We start from the raw sequence: 19,870 nt of genomic DNA, 5'->3' as shown, positions 1-19,870 counted from the left end.
GAAAGCTATGTATTTTTTTAAAAAGGAGTATTATTCAACCATAAAAAGGAATGAAGTACTGATGCTACAGCATGAATGAACCTTGAAAAGATGCTAAGTGAAAGAAGCAAGACCACGAAAGACCACATATTGCATTATGCCTTTTGTATGAAATGTCCAGAATAGGCATATCCATAAGGACAGTAATGGTTGCCAGGAGTCAGGGAGAAATGGGGAGTGACTGTTTAATGGGCATGAGGTTTATTTGGTGTGTGATGAAAATGCTCTGGAATTAGACGATGGTAATTACTGCACAACATTTTGATATACTAAAGACCACTGAATTGTATACTTTAAAAATGGTTAAAATGATAAATTTTATGTCACATGAATATAATTATAATAAGAAAAATTAATAGCTAAACACAAACGAAAAAATCCATGGCTGGTTACATAGGAATTTTGCAGAATTTCTTTTAAAGTCCTGGTCATTCAGCTGACTGTTTTTAAAAGCAATAGCGTTGAATGGGTGGGTATTAAAGAAAACTAATTCTTCTAAATGCTGTGGCTATCGTTTCTGGCCATATACAGATGATCACAGGTTTCTTTAATGACTCTGCATTCTGACAGAGTTGCCAAACAAGCATAATTTTTTTATATGAGAATACTCAATAATGAAACTACATTTTATAAGATTCACCTAGAAACAAGCACTTTTCCAATATGAAAAGAAGCATCTGAATGAATTAATTAATTCAACAACAAAAGACTATGGAAGAAAACATGCTCTAGCAACTGGCTTCTTGTACTACAATCAGGGGCTCATTTATCTTAAACAAGTCAACTTTTGTAACACCCTCTGTACTGTATAGAATACTGAGTGACAGTCAAACAGAGCTGTCAAGAAAGAAGGAAAACAGTGGGAAATGTGAACTAGAGTGAATTAAATAAAAAAAAAAAAGAAAAAAAAAAACTTTGTAAGAAAATGCAAAATAGTCTGTGACAAGGAATTTTCCTTTATATAACCAGAAGCTATGTGAACACATTGAGCAAGTGAATGTCAATGGGATGAAAAGTACTTATTAATCCCCCACAACATTTCTAATAGAATTTACCTGGCCCCCAACTAATTATAAAAACCATCTAAATCCAAAAAGACATTGAATAAATCCTCACAAATCCTTCCTTCATTCTCATGTCAAACACTACTTGACAGATAAAGTTACTTACAAAATGAGTTCTACTAGTTTTTACCTTCACTTAATTTCCCAGGTTCTTGTCTCATAGTTATGTGTTAATAGTTTTAACAGCATATTAGAAGTTATTATTGTTAATTCCACCATTTTTTTCTAAAATTATTAAAATTAAATAGGTACTAAGAAATTGGAAGTGATATCCCTTTTCCCCTCAAAGAGTTTATCATGAGAAGTTATTTTAGGTGTTGGTGGGAAGGAAAAGAATCCTCATGATTACATCACTGTTCTAAGATGGATCCTCTAATATTTTAGGACTGTCTTGGGAGTTCTGTCCCCTGTATTTTTTTTTTTAATTTTATTATTATTTTTTTTTAATTTACATCCAAATTAGTTGGCATATAGTGTTACGATGATTTCAGGAGTAGATTCCTTAGTGCCCCTTACCCATTTAGCCCATCCCCCCTCCCACAACCCCCCCCACCAACACTTGGTTTGTTCTCCATATTTATGAGTCTCTTCTGTTTTGTCCTCCACCCTGTTTTATATTATTTTTGTTTCCCTTCCCTTATGTTCATCTGTTTTGTCTCTTAAAGTCCTCATATGAGTGCAGTCATATGATTTTTTTCTCTGACTAATTTCACTTAGCATAATACCCTCCAGTTCCATCCATGTAGTTGCAAATGGCAAGATTTCATTCTTTTTGATTCCGAGTAATACTCCATTGTATAGATATACCACATCTTTATCCATTCATCCATCAATGGACATTTGGGTTCTTTCCATACTTTGGCTACTGTTGATAGTGCTGCTATAAACATGGGGGTGCATGTGTCCCTTCGAAACAGCACACCTGTATCCCGTGGATAAATGCCTAGTAGTGCAATTGCTGGGTCGTAGGGTAGTTCCATTTTTAGTTTTTCGAGGAACCTCCATACTGTTTTCCAGAGTGGCTGCACCAGCTTGCATTCCCATCTGTTCCCTATCTTATCACTGATTTGCATTGTCACCTTGGGAAAGTTTCAGTGTATAAAGACAAGTGCAAAGTGAAGTTACAAAAACAAGACTTAACTAAGATCAAATGAAGAACAGAGATGAAGTGGCTCAAATGGCTATGTAACAACCATCCTAGAAACTTAATACAGTGACCAGATAGCAATTTGGCTTGAAAGAAATTTCAAATTACTTAGCTATACACTGATATAGTTTCTCATACAGTTTTATAGAAAACTCAAACTTTGCCTAAGGACAAGAAGTATAGCAAGAATCTAATAATATTTGCCAATCTTCTCTTGTTCTATATCTTACAGCTGAACAAATTGTGGCTGTTATAGAGAAGCTAATTTGATATTATAAGGCAAGAAAGCCTTAGATACACTGAAATAAATGTCTTAAAATCATAGTGTCTGACTTTATTGTCATTGTACACATGCAAATCTCAAACCAAATTATGCATATAATCTAGCTCTGTTCACTTATAGGATTTATCCAAATAAACATGTCTATTAGACATCATTTTTCAAAGCCCAGTAGTCAGAAGTAATTCTTAAAATCCATTGGAAACAGAGAATAAATAAATAGTTCTATGCAATGAAGTAATGGTGGGGAAAAAATTGCATACGTACACAATAGAATGATCTAAATGTAATCTTCATAAGCCTCCTGGGCATCACAATATTTAGTTCAATGCTATTTGTAATTTTAAGGCAGAAATATTTATTACAGTCCCCAGAGGAAAGATAAAGTACCTGATGATACTGAAAAGAGGAAGCTAGTAGAATTAATCTTTTGAAAATATAAGACATTCAAAACCCATTTAGCTATACAAAGCAAGTTGAAATTCCACTTTTAGAAGTACATGCTTAAGCAGTCTTGATAGAAGAACTTTAGGATAGATGAACACATGTGGAATAAGAAATGGCAGTGTTAAAGGGTAAGTTTTTCAAAAGTGAAGCCATGACTCTCATACAGATATAAAATAAACATAGGTCAACAATTTTATTTAACTCATTAATTAATGAAGACGTTACAACTTGTTCAAAGGAAAATTCAAAGAACCATACATACAAAGACAAAGAATATTGAATATACTTACAAATAGATGCAAAGCATCTTTCTCAAAAGATGATACCTTTAAAGATGGGAGGCTTCTCCCAGAGGAATAGGACTAATAATCCACTCAAGGCCAGGACACCCATGAAATGGCTCACTTTGAGTCCAAACCAGCCTATGTCCTGAAGAGCTCTTAAGCCCCTGGAAATAAAGAAAAGTAGTCCCTATCCCTGGTCTTGCAAAAAGAGATTTTTCTCTTTGTTTTAGAAAAGCATTACTCAGAAAGGTGAGAGAGAATCCTACCTAAAATTACTCAAGGACCCAAAATTTAAACTAAAGTGCTCACTTAAACAAAACAAAACACTATTGCAACAATAGTACATTTTAAAACAATGGGAATATTTTAAGACCTTCTTTCACTTGGCTTTTAAAATGAGGTTACTTTATTAGCAATATTTTTAAATACAAAAGTGTTTTGCAATTTATTTGAAAGACCCAGATTATGCTTTTCTCTGCCCTGAAGCAGTTTCTGCATTCTTTTATGCAGATAGGTAGGTTTGGGGAGGTTGGTTTGTTTTGTTTTGTTTTGTTTTTTGTTTTTTGTTTTTTGGTTTTTTGGGTTTTTTTGCTTTCTTTTGTCTTGGTACGTTGAAAGATAACACACAAAACTTGATTTTTAGTTCTTAGTTCTAGCTATAATACTATTAAAACAAGATCTGCTGAACCACATCTTTGAGTAATCTTGGAATAAATGCCCACAATTTGGAGTACACAAAGTTGGTAGCATTTGGAAATTTTATGTGTCTTATATGTATGTTTCTGAATACTCCTGATTTCTTATGGTAAAGAGCATGCACAATGGCACAAATAAACTGCCACTTAGATATACAAATCACAGTTTGGGGGCTTATGGAATTTTCTACATGAAAAAATGGAAATAACCCAGCAACCTGAATCTCAAAATGTATCTGAATCAGGTTATGCAGTGTTCTCCTTAACCATTCTCCATAACCTAAAATAATACTGACTATAAAAACCATCACACTATGTGTTATTACTATCCCTACAACATCACATCTAATAGAGTAAATAACATAAAAGAGGTGCTATCCACAAAGAGCAAATGTTTAATTAGACTTCATTTACATTCCTTTTATCATCTCCATTTGTAAATTTACTCACAGGAGTTTGATAAGTAGGGGCGCCTGGGTGGCGCAGTCGGTTAAGCGTCCGACTTCAGCCAGGTCACGATCTCACGGTCTGTGAGTTCGAGCCCCGCGTCGGGCTCTGGGCTGATGGCTCAGAGCCTGGAGCCTGTTTCCGATTCTGTGTCTCCCTCTCTCTCTGCCCCTCCCCCGTTCATGCTCTGTCTCTCTCTGTCCCAAAAATAAATAAACGTTGATAAGTAAAACTTGCAGTGGCCCAGAGATGCCCCCAGGAGGCATCAGAATTTTCAGTGCTCAGATAGGTTTTACATTGAACCAAGGAGATTTTAAAAGTATTCTCCATGGGGCGCCTGGGTGGCGCAGTCGGTTAGGCGTCCGACTTCAGCCAGGTCACGATCTCGCGGTCCGTGAGTTCGAGCCCCGCATCGGGCTCTGGGCTGATGGCTCAGAGCCTGGAGCCTGTTTCTGATTCTGTGTCTCCCCCTCTCTCTGCCCCTCCCCCGTTCATGCTCTGTCTCTCTCTGTCCCAAAAATAAAAAAATAAAAAAAATAAAAAAAAAAAAAAGTATTCTCCATCTCAACATACCCTAAACTTTTTCAAGCCAGGTGAGGGAAATGGGGGGCCAATCTTCCTGTATTCCCCTATCTCCAAAACTGCAAGGCTTCTCCCAGAGGAATAGGACTAATAATCCACTCAAGGCCAGAACACCCATGAAATGGCTTACTTTGAGTCCAAAACACCTTCTGTCCTGAAGAGCTCTTCAAGGACAAATTGATTTGGAACACAGCTATTTTATGTTTTTAATTTTTTTTTAACATTTATTTATTTTTGAGAGACAGAGAGAGACAGAGCATGAGCAGGGGAGGGGCGGAGAGAATGGAAGTCACAGACTCTGAAGCAGGCTCCAGGCTCTGAGCTGTCAGCACAGAGCCTGTTGCGGGGCTCAAACTCACAAACCGCAAGTTCACGACCCGAGCTGAAGTCGGAGGCTGACTGAGCCACCCAGGCGCGCCCTGGAACACAGCTATTTTATTTAGGTAACACCCTCAAGGGACTTGGCCAAAGCAGATCTCTCAAAATCCTATTCCCCAGGGTTTTATCCTAGCATAGGTTAGGGATTAAGATAAAGACTCGTAAAGGGCTGCCAGAATTCAAATACAACAGCTCCACCACTTCCTGGCTTTTGTAACCTTAGGCAAGTCATCTAAACTCTTCAAACTTCAGTTTCCTTTGTGAAATGGCAATGATAATTGTACTCACCTTATAGGGTTCTTGTGTACATCCATTGAGTTAATGCTTATATAATGAACCAGAGCAGTGCCCAGTACATAGTGCTACTCAATATTAGCTTCTACTACTACTATTGTTGTTATTCTCTTGTTATTATTTATCCTCATCATCATTATTGTTATTATTACTCTCATTTCCCTCCATGACTGACCCATGTTCCTTAAGCTTACATATCTCCCAGAGCAACTATTGATGACTACTATAGATAAAAACATATTTATGAACATGCCTTGCCCAGTTGTGAACTACTATATACCTTATAGGAAGCACTCTAGACAAACCTGAATGTGTTTCACTCCTACTCTACACAAAATACTGTTTTGTGACAAACAACTGAAAGTATCCCGTTCCCACTTCAAATGTTTTTTTCTTTAATGTTTATTTTTTTGAGGGGGGGGGGAGAGAGAGAGAGAGAGAAAGAGAGAGAGTGGGGGGAGGGGCAGAGAGAGAGGGAGACACAGGATCTGAAGCAGGCTTCAGGCTCTGAGCTGTCAGCACAGATTATGACCTGAGCTGAAGCCGAACGCTTAACTGACTGAGCAACCCAGGTGCCCCTTCCCATTCCCACTTTAAATGCATAATTGGTACCCTGCTTTTCTTGGCAAGTTTATGAAATGGAAGTAAATTCAATAACTAAGGTTCTCAGTGTGCCCTTAAAATATATTTCCTGAATGGAAAAAATTAACACATATTTATTGAAAACATATTCTATGCCAGTTACTAGAGATTCAAAGAAATTTAACCCACTGGTTCTTTTCCTGCAAGGGCTTACAATCTAGTGGAGAGAGGCAGATAAACACATGATTACCATGCAGTGTACTAAATGCAATTTTCTTGTGAAATTACATTGGCTCCATTTATGCTTTTTTCCAGTTCTATCAGCCAGAACAAGATTCTTGGCAAGATAGTGAATATAGGCATAGTTTGTCTTTAGCTCCTTCCCTTAAGACATTCCCTTTCCCTCCATCAGGAAGCCAGTTCGTTCTCTATCTAGGCAACTCTGAGTCCAGTTCTGGGATTGAGAACCAATGGTTATAATCCCAGCTGATATGTTTGTTACTAATACTTAAGGATTTGCCCCTTCTGATCATAAGTACATTGTTATGGGCTCCTGGACCTACAACCCCATTTAAAAGCTAAGAATTGCAGGCAACTGACTAACTGAAAAGAGAGAAGTCTCAAAGTACTGGCCAATTTTCATTCTTTAAACATATTTTTTTCTGCTCTATACCTATCTTTATTTTATTGCCCATACTTTCTCACAAGAGCTGTTTTCTCTAGTGTCCAACTTCGGACCAATGAATAGATTGTAAAACTTTTTCTTTTTTTTTTTTTTTTTTTGTATTTTTTTTTCAATATATGAAATTTATTGTCAAATTGGTTTCCATACAACACCCAGTGCTCATCCCAAAAGGTGCCCTTGTAAAACTTTTTCAATTCGTTGCATTCTTGCTATATGTATTATTGGGCAAGGGTTTGGAACCAGCCTTCAACCTCTTTTGCCCCATTCTGACAGAATGTTTCAAGCCCCCTTTTCCACCAAATTCAATTATTATGCTTCATATTCACCATAGAACTCCCACATCTTCTGTTAAATTAAAACATGCAAACCTTTAATGGGGAAAAGGAATATTTTATTTGTTAATGAAAAGACATGTTTCCTGACAATACTCTCTATTCAAAGGTTTGTGCTGTAGCATTGTTGCCCATGTTTTTGTCCTGTATTAGAGGAGCAGGTTCTAACAGGCTAGCCCATTATTAGAATTTATCTCTTTTCATGCATAAGAAGTTCATTCTTTTCAAAGTTAATCCTTTTCTTTAAAAGGGACATACTATCTCTTTATAAATTAATCAGTTTTTGCCTTCACATTTTGTCTTAAATTGCTGCATAGCATTATTCCACTTCTAAATCATTTGTCATAGCTAAATGGAGTTCCATGAATTGCTGCAGCTGCCTTTAAGTGGGCATTTTCCTTTGGTTCATAGAGTAGGCACTGTTTGCATTCTCTTTTCACAAACATTTTTTAAAGTTCCAATGACAGTATAATAGACTACTCATTTTTCCATCAAAATTCAAAATTGAATGGTAAAAATGAAAATAAAATCATGTATATGTAAACAATAATGGCACAATAGCACAAGGAAATTACTTAATTTATGAAATTCAAGAATTTCTGAATACTTAGCTGTAAAGTCTCCTCCCCTCCCTCCCCACTAACTTTCATTGTAATTTTTAGCAGGACACGAACAACAGCTGTTCCTTTCTTTCTTGGAAAGCAGTTGGGAAGCAAATTTTATCAGGCATTCCTAAAAGAATTCAATTAATATGAGCCCTCTAAAGAATTAACCAGATTGATTTTTTGCTTTGGTAATTTCCATTATGGTGAATGTCTGTAGTAAGCATCACTAGATGATGAAATATATCTTTATTTAAAAGGCAGGAGCTAGGATGATATTTAGTCTATGATATCTTTAGTCACAAGCAATGGGGGAAATGAGGCAGGGGAGGAGAACAGGAGGAGAAAAATAAAAAAGAACAGAATTTATGTTAGCTTAGGTATAGTCAGTATCAACAAATGAAAGTCTGTCTTCAGAGATTATTAACATTTATTTACCTTTTCCTTTGTGTCACAAGAAGTGCTGCAGGAATGAAGACATACATACTTTCTTTGCTCTCCCTTGTTTGGTTTTCAGATGATCTGGAAATGTTCTGCATTGGTGAGATAATAAGACCCAGCCACATGAGTCTTCTTTAGTAGTTCAGTATTCTGAACACAGAGAAGCAGGCCTTAAAATCATAGAACCCATGGGGCGCCTGGGTGGCTCAGTCGGTTAAGCGTCCGACTTCAGCTCAGGTCAGGATCTCGCGGTCTGTGATGAGTTCGAGCCCCGCGTCGGGCTCTGGGCTGATGGCTCAGAGCCTGGAGCCTGCTTCCGATTCTGTGTCTCCCTCTCTCTCTGACCCTCCCCCATTCATGCTCTGTCTCTCTCTGTCTCAAAAATAAATAAACGTTAAAAAATAAAAATAAAAATAAAAAATCATAGAACCCTAAGTCTGGTAGGACCCTAAAAGTTGTCTAAGGCAATCTCCCATCTAATGTTTAAATGTTTTACGACATCTTGATAAGTGATTGTCCAACCCATTTGCCTGACACTACCAGTCATCCAATTCTCACAACCTCTTGCTGTGGCCAACTTCCTCAATTCCATGGCTGCAGACTACTAGAAGGCTTTCTGCCTCAAAAGCAACAATGAAGAAGTAGCTTTTCTAAGCAAGACTATCTGTCTTATAGGGATGGATTTGAAAGATAATAATTTCCTCATTTTGCCCCCACCCAGATTCCTATATTTTGAGCCTCAAATATGTAGAAACTGTATTTTTTCTCCTTATCTTTTTGGCTCTAATATATATTTGTCACTGAAGTGCATAGCTACTAAAGAGCATTCTGTTCCAATAATTGCTCAAATTACTGGTTCAAAGTTTGCATGAGTCCTTCCCTATAAGTAGGCTAAAAATTACTTGCAAATAGATTAATATTAGTAACAAATAAGTAATATTAGATACAAGTAGGAAATTTTTTAATGTTTATTTTCTTTAAGAGAGAGAGAACATGAGGAAGGGGCAGAGGGAGAAGGAGAGAAAGAACCCCAAGCAGGCTCTGCACTAACAGTGGGGTTCGATCCTTGGGATCATAACCTGAGCTGAAATAAAGAGTTGGATGCTTAACTGACTGAACCACCCAGGCGTCCCAGTAGGAAAAATTTTGACATTAATAGAATAAAGTACTTAGTATAAGGGAGAAAGTTATGAAATGCATAGAATATCCAAAATGCCAAGGAATATTTCTTATATAATTAGGAGTTATAAATTTGTTATTAAAGTCAATTTCTCCTTTTCCAATTAGACAGCCAGACATCACTCTTCTTCAACTAAACCTTAAGTACATAATCCCATTTTCCTGCCCTTTATCTAATTCATGTTTGTGACCAAACAAGAGCCATGTTTAACTTGTTACTAAAGATTCCTTTTTGTTTTTTTTCTTTTCTTTCAATAAAGACCTAGTTTTACTTGCACATTTTTCACAAGCATCAAATAGTGGGTGATCTTTCAAGCTTGAACAGTAACAGTTGTATTGCTGAGGAAGGACTTCTTGTTTCAGATGGTCTAGGTAATGATTTACAGCTATTTTTGGTAATTCTCAAAATGACAGCTCCTTGAATTTTTCTGTGTGCAGAAAAATTTGCTAAGCTGGCATTTTTCGGACCCTGGGAGGTTCATCCCAATTCTCAGCATGTGGGAGCAAGGGAATGCTCTGAAATCCTTACTCCAGAGGGAATTGACCTGCCCCCATTATCTTGTAATACATGTGAATGTTTGATGAGGTTTCCCTATATGTCTGTGGCCTCCTGAGGCCTGGAATTTGTGGGCCAGGGCTAACCTATCAGCTGGGTGAAATTACTTATAAGTCTGGGGCATTCCAAGATCAAACCTGATAAATTGACCTATAATGATAGTTTGGTTCCTCCAAAGAGAATGAACAATACTTTGTAGCATCTATCTTTATATAGTACTTAGTAAGTGGTTGTTTAAAAGTAGAAAGGATGCTAAAAAGCAATAATATAAGAATTAACAACCTTGAAAAATTTTGAACATTATCAGAAAAGATATGTGAGTTGTGAGTGCCACTGACTGTTGGAAAGCATAAGCTGGGGTAAAAAAATATACAGTAAAACCTTGGATTGTGAGTAACTTGTTTTGTGAGTGTTCTGCAAGAGGAGCAAACATTTCTAAGAAATTTTAACTTGATAAACGAGCAATGTCTTGCAGTATGAGTAGTACATGATGCCGAACATCACATGATCACAACTGAGCCAATGGTTCTTGAAAGTTGCTTTGATATACAAGTGCTTTGGATTACAAGCATGTTTCTGGAACGAATTATGCTCTCAAACCAAGGTTTTACTGTATATATATGTATAAAATGACCACATATATATATATACTATAAGAAATAGTAAAAGAGGAAGGGGAAGAAAGAACACAACAGACAAGATAAGAATGAGGTAGAAAGTTTTTTTTTAAAAGAAGAAAAGAAGTGTATTTAATATACCTTTTAATCATTTCCTTACACAAAAATTTTCATAGATCTTCAGTACTTACAGGGTAAATTCCAGCATCCTAAGCTAATATTTAATGTGCTTCATGATCTATATAGAACCAATCCCCCAACACATGCCCTCTTTATTTACTGACTTTTTTTCTAGAATATTCCTTTGGGATTCTTATCTTCTTGTCCTTGTCTCTAAGGAAAATCCTATGTGTTCTTTAAGACACAGCCTCGAGGACTAAGAAGTTTTACGCAAATAGCATTTGTTGATGTTGGTCTTTACCATATTTATGTTAGTTAGACTTCACATTTTCTAAAATGCCCCCCTCAGATAGTACTCCATATAACAGCAGTGGTGAATTAGGGATGGTTTATTCTAGGAATTCTGACTCTAATGCCATTAAATATTTGTATCCTAGATGGTTTGTGTGTAGTATTTTTTTAAAATAGGTTATAGAACTTAGGGAATTAATTATAAAACTACTCTTCTCGTTATTTTCATTATGCTACCGACTTCTGCCAGCTATATAAGTATATCTTCACTTTACCAAACTCTTCAACTTTGAGAGATTTTTCTTTCTCAGTTTTTCCAAAGACTCCATTTTGCTTGAAATCAACATCTAGCACAAGTAAACAAAGAACTGTCCAGGTTTACTAAGAGCCTTTAGAGAATCTTACCACACCAAAGTTATATAATAAAGAGTTTCTGTTTTTCATCGTACTAAGGAAGGTTGAATTTAAAAGATTTAATAAAAACAGTAAGACTGGAGGATTTCTATCAGAATATATGAAAAACCAGATTTCCAAGAGCTAGGATAAAAAGACCACACTCTTATAGAGCAGTAAAAATTGAATTCCTACAGATTCCAAATTGAAGTGCAAATTTGTCTTTAGAATTTACCTGAATGTGTGAATGGAGATGTATCTTACAACTCCATGGAACTTCACATGTAAACAGCTCCTAGCAGAGATAGTCACAAAGAGAAGCCCAAGAAAATAGGTGACTGTAACTCAGCTCACACTTGGGCTTTCCAGTACCCAAATCAGTAAATTGAATCTATAACACTAGTTCCATTTCTATAAGGAAAATCAACAAAAATGTTTGCATCATCATACTCTAAGGAGCTAATCCCACCCTCTTAAAAAAAGTTATATTCTTTAATTAATCCCTAAGAACTAAAAGAGCAGCTATAATTAATTTTCATTAACTAAAAAAACTTACATTATAATACAAAGAAATGAAATTTAGCAAGATGGCCATCAAAATCATTATTTATTAAATTTTCCAGACTATAACACTTAGGTTTCATACAGATCATTCACAAGGAGTCTTCAGTTCTCCATGCCTATATAATTCCTTGAACTTTTTGTGAGCATAATGTCTGTAGTAATCATATCACACACTTGGATAATGCATAATCCAGAATGCCTCTACCAGTGAAGAGGCACTAAGAGAAGTAAAAGACAAAGGGGCTCCTGGGTAAGAAAACACAACTTACTCTAGGGTTAAATTAGGTCAGGCATAGTTCATCAATGTATTGGTGTAGCTATTTCCAGATTTGTTGAACTCTAGGGACTCATTTTGATTCTGCCCACCCCAAGTACGTGTCATTTCATGTCATTTTTAGTAGTTCCTTTATCATTGCCATCAAAATATTTTAGCTGTACTGAAATAAACTTTGTTCAGAGATTCTCCGTAGCCTCCTAGCACCACAACTTGATTCATTTTGTTTCCTCTTCCTGGAAAGTCTCTTCCCTTCTGCCTGTCAGAAATACTGCCCATGTTTAAGGACCAGCTTAAAATTCAACCCCCTTCTAAAGCCCCCACAACTGCTAATCTCTGATGACTTCTGCATCTTTTAAATTCTCACATCATTTTGTTTTCTTAGGTATTTATTGTCTTATTTATCTATAATATTTTTATATGTAAATATTTTATCCACCTACATTACACTATTCTGAAACAGAAATTATGTTTTGTAATGCTTTGTGTACCAAACATTGCCTAACATATTGCCTATTTTGGTAGTTATATTTGTTGACTGGTTGGTATAATTTATTACTTTCATGCTAATTTACCTTTTCTACTGTTTCTCAAGAAAAAAAACCCTTATAGATCCAAATTTGGAAACCCCATTCTGAGCTACTTTACAAAACTCTCATTTGTACAGTCATGACATCACATGTCAGTAAGTGCATGTTGGTACTAGAATTCATGGCAACAGTTACTAGGGAGTGTTCAAAATGATCCAAGATATTAATTTTTAGAAATTATTGGTGAGATTATACAAAAAATATTAAAATCCTCATAAAACTCTCAGATCCTAAAGAATTCTGCTAAAGTATTCCTCCCTGTGAGAAACACTATTTTAATAAATCCTCGACTACTCTGAATTATAGGATGAAAAGAAAATTTTATGGTAATTATGACAAAATATATTCAAAGTCTTAAACAACTATATATATATATATATATATATACACACACACACACACACACACATATATATGTCTGTTTTTTTATAAAGTTTTTTATTTTATTTATTTATTTTTATTTTAGAGAGAGAGAGAGACAGCACACAAACGGGAGAGATGAGCAGAGGGAGAGAGAGTCCTAAACAGGCTCCACACTCAGCGTGGGGCCCAACTCAGGGCTCAATCCCACAATCCTGGGATCATGACCTGAGCTGAAATCAAGAGTCAGACACTCAACTGACTGAGCCACCCAGCTGCCTCAAAAATATACACATTTTTGATTGATCAATTTTACTTCTAGAAAACACATTCCAAACAAAGATGTACACAAATAGTTAGCTACAAGGATATTCATTATAGAATTAAAATATATGTAAAAATATTTAAAAACCTAATTAACCAATTGGTAAATTGGTAATTGGTAAAATAAGTTGTACACCATACAAGGGAGCCATTAAAATGTGTGTTGCACAAGAATATTTAATGAAATGGAAAGATGATGTCAATATATTGTTATATGAAAAAAGAATTATATAATTATATTTTAAAGTACTAGAAATATAAACTTCAAATGTTGATTATGATTATGATATGAGATAATCATATTTACAGATTTCCAAATTTTCTATAGTGAGGATGTAGTACTCTTGTGTAAAGAATTTTAAAAATGTTAAGGCATTAAAAATTTAAATAAATATCTAGCCAGTACCTAAGAATTGCTCATTAGGGTCACATAATTTACAGCCAAGAAAAATATATTATGTAACCTTTTGAATTAATCACAAGACAAACTAAAGAAAGGATCTCCCATCTTGATGGCTTTTTTAGGGAAGTGTATGAATATCATATTGCTAAAGCCAACCAATGAGATAAGACTATGGGAAGAATATTCCTTCCCAGCATTGTTTGTGCCTCACAGCTCTTATTTATTTTTGTTTGTAGGTCCATGGGAAGTGTATGTGTAAGCACAACACAGCAGGCACCCACTGCCAACACTGTGCACCATTATACAATGACCGCCCCTGGGAGGCAGCTGATGGCAAAACAGGATCTCCTAAAGAGTGCAGAAGTGAGTACCAAGCCCACAAGACTAAAAGCCTTCTTTGTAAAGTAAACTTATCTCTGGACTCCTTGGTCTCTAGAAATACAATATAAAGTGGTAGATGACAGGCACTGTAACCTACACAAATATAGCCCATATCACTGCCCACTAAAACCTCCACCATTGGAAACAATTGCTGCTTGCAAAGTTGCCAATATGACTATTTTACCAACAATGTGTTGCCCAATGCTTGGATGCTTTGCAGAATCTAAGCACCCTTCTTGAGAAGTTGACATAATAAAAACATAGCTAGACACAAGAGCAACAGGAGGATTATGGCATACAATTACCCTAACAGCTGAAATATTGAATTATAACCATGAAAATAGCTATCTCCAGTTCGGTTCTCAAAACAAACCTATAAAGCAGATGGTGTTAATCCCATTTTAGAGATCAGGAAATTGAGGCTCAGTCAGATTAAGTAACTTGCCAAAGTTAGTAAATGATTGTCAGGACTTGATCACAGCTCTTCAGACTCCAAATTAAATGTTTGTGTTTTTTTTTTTTTTCAATAATGCCATAATGCCTTTCTTTTCACTTATGATACTTGAAATGACAGATCAAATTTGAAATTAAGCCAGTTAGTCAAGAATTGGACTACATTACCAAGGCTAACTTGGGAGTTTCAAGATTAGATAAAAGGGTAAAAAATATGGGAATAAAAACGATTTTTTTCTTTGCAGTTCAAAATGTTCAGACACATACACATGCCCATAACAATGTTTATACTCACAAACTTCAATTTTACAAGGATTTAAAAGGCAAGCACCGTGGGTAACATTGTGGGAAGTCTCTTCCCATACATAATTTGGAATCATAATTGATTTATTTTAGTTTCTAGGAAAAGTAAAGGATTTCCTCTAGGCATAAATCCTGAATTATCTTATATTATGCTTTTTAAAGATTATGAATCTGGTCAAAATATCATAACAACACATCAAGGAAACAATGAAAAAACAATAGCACAAACACGGGTTGACGTCCACGAAAATGTCTGCATTCTTATTCTAAATCACTCATCAAAAGAATCTAAAGAATTTCTCCTAAATTCCTAGAGTGCCATTCCTGGTCCTTTCCACAGACACCAACTGCGTATCTAAAGACCTGTAGAACACAGAGACTTGTCACGTGGTGCTATTGATATTATAAATGACTTAGAGAAATTGTTACAAAAGAAACAATGTGGGTCTCTTCTCTAAAAAAATTTCAGGCTTCTATAGGAAACTATCTTGTACTCACCAGTACATCAATAGCTAAGGAATAGTACTTCATGAAAGACAAATCAATCTACCTGACAAATTCCTAATCCCTGTCCCCATAAAGTTCCTTCTAGGCTTCTCAGTGAGCATGAATTCAGACCTGTATCTGCAATATGAATTTTCATTTTCAAATAATGCCTGACAATGTGGAGTTTTCTAAGCATGGTCAGGGGACCCACAGTGATGACTCTGGTCCTTGGGAAGCAGCAGGAATAGAAATTGTGAAGTGTTACCATTAAAGGGGGGAGGAAATGGGTAGCCACTCAAACAGTTTTTCCACAATAAATGTCAACCCCAGTTGCTAAGGAAACAGTAACATCTCTGCCTAAGGAGATGGATCTATGCCTTGCTGACTTTCAGGCATATCCCAAAACTTAATTATTTTTTAATTAAAAATTACAAAGAAACACTGGAAGGATACACAAGAAACTGAAAAAAAAAAAGTAGTAACCTGTTAAAAATAGGGAGGACAGGATACACAGGGATAGGGATACTAGAGTTCTCATTGTCTGCCTTTTATATACTTTATATGTTTTGAGCATGTACTGTGAAAATATGCACTATTTAAAAAACTAAAAATAAATTTTTAAAAATAACACTATATGTTAATTATATTTGAATTAAAAAATTAGCAATCAGCTTACCCTATTTTTAACTGCCTGAATATTAGAGAACCTGTTGTTTTATTTTTAATTATTTGGTTTCCTCCCATGCCTTTTTCCCCCCTCAGCCTGCAAGTGCAATGGGCATGCTGATGCCTGTCACTTTGACATTAAGGTGTGGGAGGCATCAGGTAATCGTAGTGGGGGTGTCTGCAATGACTGTCAGCACAACACAGAAGGTCAGCATTGCCAGCGATGTAAGCCAGGCTTCTACCGGGACCTCCGGAGACCTTTTTCTGCTCCAGATGCTTGCAAAAGTAAGTCAACTAGTGGTTACTGAAAAAAAAAAAAAAAAAAAAAAAAAAAAAAAAAAAAAAAAAAAACAACTTGCTTTGTACAAAAGAGATGAATCTTTCCATCTTTTATATGCTGATCCATGGGAGAGAGGTCATGAAATTCTCAGACAATACACTCACATACACTAGTTCATTTCTTCATTGATAAAAGGCATGAACTTTCTTTTTTTTTTTTTTAATTTTTTTTTTTTCAACGTTTATTTATTTTTGGGACAGAGAGAGACAGAGCATGAATGGGGGAGGGGCAGAGAGAGAGGGAGACACAGAATCGGAAACAGGCTCCAGGCTCTGAGCCATCAGCCCAGAGCCTGACGCGGGGCTCGAACTCACGGACCGCGAGATCATGACCTGGCCGAAGTCGGACGCTTAACCGACTGCGCCACCCAGGCGCCCCATGAACTTTCAACTTCATAAAAATAATCTCCTTTATCACTCTGCATGAAGTAAAATTTTTTCCCATAGCATCACATTTTGGAAAACTAGATGACCCAAGATAAAAAAAAAAAAAAAGGATGCTGAAAGAAAGATATATTTACAATAAATTTTTAAATGTTTTACTTATTTTTGAAAGAGCATCAGTGGGGGAGGGACAGAATATCTGAAGAGGGCTCTGTGCTTACAGCAGTGAGCCCGATGTGGGGCTTGAACTCAGGAACTGTGAGATCATGACCTGAGTCGAAGTCCGACACTCAACTGACCCAGCCACTCAGGTGCCCTTTAAAAATTTTTTAAGGGGATGCTGGCTGGCTTAGTTTGTAGAGCATGTGACTCTTGATCTTGGGATCATGAGTTCAAGCCCCACATTTGGTGCAGAGATTACCAAGAAAAGTGTTTTCTTTTCTTGTAAAATTATCTTAAGACTAAATATATGAGTAGGACTTAGACAATAAGTGAACTCAAACTGATGAAATAAAGAGTTATTATCTGCACTTGGGTCATTCTAGCTTCATCTCTACAGCAAATGTGAAACCTGAAAAACCACAGGTTTTCATATCATTATGAATATACTTTGGTTGACACTGCCTTAATGTACCCCTGTATTACAGACTAATTTAGAACATAACAATAATCCCCTACTCTTCCCCAAAACACCATAAAATGGATTTTGCTTTTTTGTTAGCATAATTCCAAGAAGACGTTTATATGAAAAAAGAGTAGAATTTAAAAGATCTGCTCAATTAATGAGACATTATCTGAAACATGTGACTCTGAAGGGCACAGTCAGAGCTTAAGGAGATGTCCAATGTGGATGAATAGCTCATCTAACTACATGAGTAGCTATACATCTATCAACTCAGAAATTATTAGACGACAAAAACCACTCAAGACTGTTAATGGAGATTGATGATCATGCATTTCCTTTCCCCACCAAGGACTCCATGTTCTGGCTCAAAAACAGTGACAGGAAGGGAGCAATACAATGGAAAAGAATCATTTAAAATCTTGCCTTTTTTTAATTTAAAGGAAAAAAAATTCTATTGCTCTTGAGAAATACATATTTTTAACATCAGACAGGAGATATCTACATGAAATTTGAGTGCTCTTGCTTGTTACAAGCTTCCTCTCTTAAATTGTAGAAGACAGAAGGTGGCACAGCTCACTTTCAACATTGAGCCCAAAATTTAGATTTGCATCTTAATATTTCTCTGAGAATTCCATTTCACTCCTGCTCCTTTCATTTGAATAGGTTTTGAACAGATCTGGAATAGAAGCTTTCCCTGATCCTTATGGTTATGTGATCTTATGCCAGCTATTAAAGCTGTTTGGATTTTGATTTTTTTTTCTCCCCATAGGGTGGTAATGAGAATTATATAAAATAAAGTATGTAAACTATTTAGCACATTACCTTTATAGAAAGCTTTCAAGAAATGGAAACTAGCATTATAATAGCTATTATTGTCCTATAAGATAGAAAGTGGGAAATAATGCTACAGAATTTCTACTCTTTATTGATTTAAAATACTTTATGTCAAAGATAATTACATCTTTAAAATCCACAGTACCTTGGGAAATAAAATAAAGACCCAGCCCCAAGTGCTCAATGAAGGGTCTGTTTATAAAATTGCTTAGACTCACAATATATTCAGTCCTAATACCATTTTCTACAGGATATATTTAAATAGATAGAGCAGTGCCTTGCTGGCTTAGTCTCTAGAACATGCGACTGTTTTTTTTTTTTCTTAATGTTTATTCACTTTTTTGAGAGAGAGAGAGAGCGCAAGCAGGGGAGGGGCAGAGAGACAGGGAGACAGAATCTGAAGCAGGCTCCAGGCTCTGAACTGTCAGCACAGAGCCCGATGTGGGGCTCGAACCCATGAACTGTGAGATCATGACCTGAACTGAAATTGAACACTTAACCCACTGAGCCACCCAGGTGCCCTGAACATGCTACTTTTAATCTCAGGGTCATGAGTTAGTTCAAGCCCCATGTTGGGTATAGAAATTACTTAAAAATAAAAGTTTAAAAAGAAAAGATATATATTTAAAAATATATAATAGATAGATATGTATATATGTGTATTGCATATCCTCAGACCACTAGTAGAAATGTCTAAAAATGAGAATGTACTAACTACTAAGCAAATAATATAGAAAAGGAATTTATCATTGAGTAACTTAGGTAAGGTAACTCTCTTGTTGGACAACAGGCAACATTTTTCCTTTTTTATTGCTTTTTAAAAAAAGTTTATTTACTCATTTTGAGAGAGAGAGAGAAAGAGAGAAAGCAAGGGAGGGGCAGAGAGAGAGGGGGGAAGAGAATCCCAAGCAGACTCCACACTCAGCTCAGAGCCTGACATGGGGCTTGAACTCACAAACATGACATCATGACCTGAGCTGAAATCAAGAGTTGGATGCTTAACTAACTGAGCCACCCAGGCACCCCAATGGGGAACATTTTCAAATACGTTTTCAAAGATACTATTCAATAGCATTGACTTGAAACACTATGTTGTACAATGTACCTAACATATATTTGTTCATTCAAACATTCAATGTATATATATTGAGTGCCTATTGAGTGCCAAGAGCTAGGGACACATCAGGGAACTAAACAAAGTTCTTTAACCATTAAAAATAGAAATAGAAAAGGTTTGGGGCACCTGAGTGGCTCAGTTGGTTAGGCATTGGACTTGCGCTTAGGACATGATCTCGCAGTCTGTGAGTCAAGCCTCTCATTAGGCTCAGTGCTGACAGCTCAGAGCCTGGAGCCTGCTTCAGATTCTGTGTCTCCCTCCCTCTCTACCCTTCCCCAGCTTGCACGCACGCGCTCTCTTTCTCTCTCTCTC

At 36.1% G+C, this 19,870-nt stretch overlaps 1 protein-coding gene across 2 annotated transcripts in view; it reads left to right on the top strand.

Moving 5' to 3' along the window:
• Positions 1-19,870, top strand: part of NTN4 (netrin 4) — a 124,893-nt gene that overhangs the window by 68,458 nt on the left and 36,565 nt on the right. For both annotated transcript variants that reach the window (XM_045467059.1, XM_045467058.1), the window contains exons 4-5: positions 14,207-14,333; positions 16,356-16,544. In XM_045467059.1, the coding sequence (XP_045323015.1) occupies positions 14,207-14,333; positions 16,356-16,544 (316 nt within the window). The remainder of the gene's footprint in view (positions 1-14,206; positions 14,334-16,355; positions 16,545-19,870) is intronic.

This window comes from Leopardus geoffroyi, chromosome B4, assembly GCF_018350155.1.
Source record: "Leopardus geoffroyi isolate Oge1 chromosome B4, O.geoffroyi_Oge1_pat1.0, whole genome shotgun sequence".
Classification (NCBI taxonomy): Eukaryota; Metazoa; Chordata; class Mammalia; order Carnivora; family Felidae; genus Leopardus; species Leopardus geoffroyi.
This window is presented reverse-complemented; position numbering and strand designations above follow the sequence as displayed.